At 34.1% G+C, this 6053-nt stretch overlaps 1 protein-coding gene across 10 annotated transcripts in view; it reads right to left on the reverse strand.

Moving 5' to 3' along the window:
* The window catches only part of LOC114054112 (eyes absent homolog 1), a 161198-nt gene that overhangs the window by 74993 nt on the left and 80152 nt on the right, over positions 1 to 6053 (reverse strand). For 6 of the 10 annotated variants that reach the window (XM_027877238.1, XM_027877233.1, XM_027877232.1 and 3 more), the window contains one exon: positions 1078 to 1217. In XM_027877238.1, coding sequence (XP_027733039.1) covers positions 1078 to 1217 — 140 coding nt within the window. Of the gene's footprint in view, positions 1 to 1077; positions 1221 to 3535; positions 3540 to 6053 lie in introns of all 10 variants that reach the window. The other 4 variants (XM_027877237.1, XM_027877240.1, XM_027877236.1 and 1 more) reach the window with 2 other exon arrangements.

Genomic DNA, 6053 nt, shown 5'->3' on the forward strand with positions numbered 1-6053 from the left:
ACACACACACACACACACACACACACACACACACACACACACACACATATATATTTAGGGGAGAGTGCTAGGTAACAATATGCACACATTTATTTGTCTATCTGTTGAATGGGTGCAATTTCAATCTTAGCTCTGGAACAAAGAGGCAGGACTGTTCTATCCTTTGCTCCAGTAAAGACAGAATTTGATTACAAAGTAGGCTATCAGTTTCTCTTTTGTTCCTCATATTTCTTCTCATTAAAATATTGAAAAGAAATAAATTAGCATCCAATCCTTCCCTTTTTTTAAAAAAAGCTAAGTTTTAGTAGTTATATAACTTGAAAATACTCATTTTCTATCAGATTCTTACCTAGCATGATGTAAGGGTTGCTAACAGGAAATAACAATTTGCCCTTGTTGGATGTTAAAGCCTTCAAATGTGGAGTTAGTAGTAAATTATTTAGAAAATTTAAAAAAATTATGCATAAATTCTGTCTCATTCTCTACACACCAAGGTTGAATTTGGTGATAGGAACTGTAATAATTATGACAAGGACCCCATGGAATATAGTGCTTTCTTATTTCTATCCTCTCCTTCTCCCTTCCCCTCCCCAACCACCACTATCACCATACAAAAAAACTAGCAGACTAAAATGTTTTCCATTGGACTTCAGTTTGGCAAGCAATAAACTTTCATTGTAGTAGACTCAGAGCCATGAAATCTCCTCCTCTTTAAGGTCTTCTCCTTTTAAAATAAACATGCTAATGGTCTGTCTTAATATAGAACTACTCTCTACTCTTCATACAAAGAATTTGTAAAATTGTTTTTGATGGTATTGTGATAATTTCCAGAATTCTTGCTGTTTAATAGGAAATTAGAGGAAATGTGGAATTTTATGAATAAAATTGGCTTTATAAGCAAGAGTTAGATAATTTGCTATCATACTCTGGAGGAAAATGAAATATCAATAAGACAATTGTTTTACTATGTAATTTCTCTGACAGATAAAGCAGTAAAAATATTCTGTGGTCTACCTATGCAAATACACCTACGACCACCATATAGCTGTTTCCTCTGGGCCCAGGCACATAACATACCTCAAGGTCAGAATCTGGTGGTGGTGAAGGGTTATTGTTTCTTCGGCCCCGCCCACGTGATTTCCCATCTGAACCACGGCGCAATCGATCTGAATCTGAATCTTTAATAGGTGTTGAAGGACTGTGGATTGTACTGTACTCTGCTGAAATACACAAATGACTTTCACCTTTTAGTTTTGATACTCTGGTATCAGTTTTTTTTTAATTCAAAGGGAACTTTTTAATAACTATTTACACTTCATTTCACCTCAATTCTAGATTAACTCTAATGATATAGGTAATATCTTTTAGAAGGCAATCACTTTGCAAAAATGTTAGATAGGATCATAGACTTTTTTTTTTTAAAGGACAAAACACATCAACATCAGACAATATCACCTTAATTTGAAATTGGATAAAATAAGTTGCATTCTAACTTAATATTTCATTTTTCACATCTGTGGTTCTGTGTGATACAACTCAAAGTCACAGAGTAGCAAAAATACTTTGTCAGCTCCCTCCTAAATTCTTCTAAATGAATAGTGCTTGACAATGTCAAGACAATCATTAATCTGTCATAGTAGTTGTTCTTCCAGCTGCCTAACAGCCCAGAGAAGCCTTTTTGGTTCATGGAAAACGATGAACAGGAAAGTAGACTCTGGGTTGAAGGTAGGAGTATGATAGCATATAGAATTGCCTCTCTACTATTAGCCCAGGGAAATCACTCAACCAGGCCTATATGACTCAGGTAATATGACATGCGTATTAAGTGTAGGACTGTTCTCCTCATGCATAGGGTTACAGCATATAACATATACTTTCTTTCCTTACACAAACCCAAAGGACTTCCTCCATAGATTTGTGACACTCTGCTTTTCACTTATGAGAAATTACTTGAATATTTAAAAAATAATACATTAGGATTAATTACTGATATTCTACTAGTTTATTCAATTGGAGAGAATATGTATTCTATGATGCTATTAATAAGTTAAGAAACTTGATATAAAATTGCTTTTCACTCTTAAAATATATTGCATAATTCACTTCTCCAATATTTTTTCAAACAATACATTAGCTTTCACAAAATTCTAGGTCTTATAGAAGATAACTACTACCATGAAAATAAGTACTTGCTTCCAACTCCTAAAATTTATTTCTAATGAATAAATGAATGAATAATATTGAGTGTAATTAAATATATTTTTAAATGGGGGAGTGAGGGAAATCACCCCTAGTTAAGTATGCTTTTCTTCTATTGAAGGATAAAGGTATAAATAATCATGCAATGCTTATTAAAAGAAATTTGTAAACTACTTTAAGCAAGGCCATAAGCCTGAATTTTGTACATTTGTATATGTAGTAACATGATTTACATTTGGAACCTGAATACATATTTCTGCTATATTTTCTATCATATCACATTTGAAAAAAGCTCATTCCTTCCTAATTCCTAATAAATTAATCACATCAACAATGCTATAATTTCTAATTGTATAATTTGCTTTCCTTTGTTCTCATTCTCAGTCTGTTTCTTATGTTCAATAAAAAAAGGTCAATCCTTGCTAGTAAAAACAAAATGAAGGATGGGGAAAAAGATCAACAAAAACAACTAGCTATTCTTTAGGAAACTGAGGATTCTCATAGGTACAATGCTGCCTTCCAGTGTATTTTCTTGTTTAGCTTTCAATATTAAAAAGAAATATGGCTTCAACCAATTGTCTTTGGAAATAATTTTTTTAAAAATTTAATCTCTTTTATCAAGTTGAAATTTGTCTGAAATGTTTCCGTTTCAGAATTTTCCCTACTTGTTATATATCTCAGCATTGAAATATTATATATATAATATGTATTATCTGTAGTGTTATACCTTTCAAATATTTAATAAGAGATGGCAAACATCTTCCCTCAGTTAAGTCATTGCTCAGCTTAACTAAATTATATAGCACTTATTGAGTTCTTTTTAATCTGTCTGCAAACTTTTTTTTCCGTGTGGTCTTACAATCAGTTCATTTTTCCTCTTTGGACATCCTTCAGAGACTATGCCTGTTTTTTTTCAGAATTGTGTCAGAGTGAAATGATACACCCCTTCAGGTTTTAGCTTTAGGAACTCAGGTCTTATAAAATTGATTGTTTTATCTCCTTTTAAAAATACATTGTATATTGTTACAAAACTAGCAACACATATATAACACATAAAGAACCTGTGATTTTGTATACACATACAAAGATAAAATAAAAAGAAGCAAAATATATTAAAATACAATAATTTTTCCCTGTTAAATCAGGAAATACAGTGTGGTAGAACAGGTAGAGAGCTGGTCTTGGAGTCATGAAGGTTTTGCTTCTGATGCATGCTAGCTGTGTTACAACAAGCAAATCAATTAGTGTCTCACTGGAGCAATTCTCTAAAACCATATACATCACAGACAAGTTGCTGACCTGAATCAGTGGAGACAGTGTCTGCACCAGAAATTACCTCCCTTGATGAAAGTACAGGTCTTGACTTCTCCCTACCCTATCTTTATTCTCCCCAAATCATAAGAGTCAGTATGGTATGCTGAAAAGAGAACATCACTGGAAGAAGCAGATGTGGGCTGTGGTCCTGATTTTGCCACTGGGTGCCCTTCAAGTAGCTCTCGAATTTCTTTAAGTCTCAGTTTCTTCTTGTATAAAATGAAGAGTTGTATGAGATCATCTCTAAGGTCTTTCTCAGCCCTAAATTATTTGCTTTTATAGTGACAGAAATTATCACTATTATTATTTAATAAAGAGTTGGAAGGAATCTTACGAGTTACTTCATCCAACTCCCTACCTGATGTATGTCATAATAACGTGATTGATTTTCCCCTCCCTTCAAGAAACACATGTTCTCTGGACAGAGAGGCCACTCATCTCCTAGTCTGTTCGTAAGCTGAGTGTAGGTCTAAACATATAGATGTCTTTCTGTTGAAAGTCTCAATGCACATGTCAGAGAGTCAGAATAACAATGGATATTTAAAAGATATTCAATGAATTTATACAAGCTGAAAGCAGATTATATCTTTTTTTTCCCTCCCTGTTTCCATGGAAAGACAGCAAAACCTTTTACCCTCACAATTTCTCTAAACAAAATGGTATGGAACACAGGGTTGCTTCCTACCTTTGGGGAGACAAGTTTTAAGGCATCTCAGGCTATCTGGGCCAATTACTTCTTCAGTTATTTAGCTCTCCTCTCCCAGATACAATAATGATTTCAAATCAAGATAAAATGCCTGCACAGAGACTTGAATATTCTCTACCAAGTGACTTCTCATTCCTAACTTCATTTCTTGTTTCTGGGGAAATGTTGCCTCTTCAGCCAGCACAGCCTTTTCTCTCATATTTACATTGTTCTTTTTCCTCAGGATGTCTTTATAGATACCTGAAATAGTTTCCAGGATCTCTTCCAACTATATTCTTTCCATCATCAATAGCAGAACAGAAGTACCACCTTCAAGAAAAACCTTTCCAGCTCTAATCTTTCGCTAATTTATTTGTACCATTATACAATGTTACCTGTTCCTACTAAATACTATATTACATGTAACAGTATCTTCAATGGTCTCTCCCACTGAGACTATAGATATTGTTACCTTATCTTTAAGAGTGGCTATAGAATCTTGAATATAGTTTAACTGCCAGTCTATGAGGAGTCACCTGTGACGGACCTATTTTCCTGTCATGATTGAGGAAAGAGTGAATGAGGTACACACACACACACACACACACACACACACACACACTCGGGGAGGGAGGAAAGGATGAAGAGGATGTTTTTTTAAGAGAAGTGTTTTAATTTTTGTTATTCAAAGAAGATGAAGAAAATTTTTGAGAAGATATTTACCTGGTATCTTAAAATAACTGAATGATGGGACCACATCACATAAGGGAAAAGAAATCAAGTGTTGTAGTAATAGGGGCCTTCATCTGCTATATTTTTTCACAATTTAATATTGTAAATAATAATTTCTGTCTGTCATCATTGTGTATCTTGTTAATGAGTTGCATGGACAGTAATTTTAACATTTATTTAAAGAATGAAGGTTGAGACAGAGAGATGGAGACAGAGACAGAAAGACAGAGACAGAGACAGAAAGACAGAGACAAAGAGAGAGAGAGACAGTGTGTGTGTCCACATGTACTGGTCCTCACAAGAAAACAACAACAACAACAACAGTGTAACTTAAAATGTCTTTTCTTCTTCCAACCCCTATAATGAAATAGCTTCATATGGACTAAACTACCATCCTAACCATGTCTCAAGATTATTTCTTTTTCTTATAAATCAATTAAATTGAACAAACACTTATTGAATGACTACTATATACAAGCTGCTTTGTTTGGTGCTGGGGATCTAAGATTAAAAAAAAAAAAGACCCAGTGTCCGCTTTCACAGATATTAGAGGTTACACGGGGTGATAAGAGCTATGTCTAGACAAGTGGTATATAAAATAACATAAAACATAATGGGGGAGAAAACATTTTTATTTTGGGTGGAGGAGACTTCAGGAAAGAGATAACACTTGAGCTGAGCTTTGACAGCGAAAATAATTTTAATAATATAAGTGAGAAGATTATGGTAAGCACACAGCATTTGAATTCAGAGAGCCTGGTTCTGATCCTGACTCCATCACTTACTGTGTGGCTTTGGATACATACTTTTGCCTCTATGTACCTTAGTTTCCTCATGTAGAAAATGAGAGAAGGACCTCTCGGATCCAGTTTCACCTCATTGTATGAGCTTCTGAGGAGATAGTTAGTCCATTTCAGGCAGAAGGAATAGTTTGAGGTAGAAGGAGGGAGGTGGCCCTGTCCATTTTGATTGAAATTTAGAATATTTCAGGAGGAAGGATTATAAAATAAGGGTATAAAGGTAAGTTGAAAGCAGATTGTGAAAAATTCTCAATGTTTTAATCTATTGACCAGTAATTTCTTTCTTTCTTTCTTTCTTTCTTTCTTTCTTTCTTTCTTTCTTT

This window comes from Vombatus ursinus, unplaced genomic scaffold (genome assembly GCF_900497805.2).
Source record: "Vombatus ursinus unplaced genomic scaffold, bare-nosed wombat genome assembly UNPS02014812.1, whole genome shotgun sequence".
Classification (NCBI taxonomy): Eukaryota; Metazoa; Chordata; class Mammalia; order Diprotodontia; family Vombatidae; genus Vombatus; species Vombatus ursinus.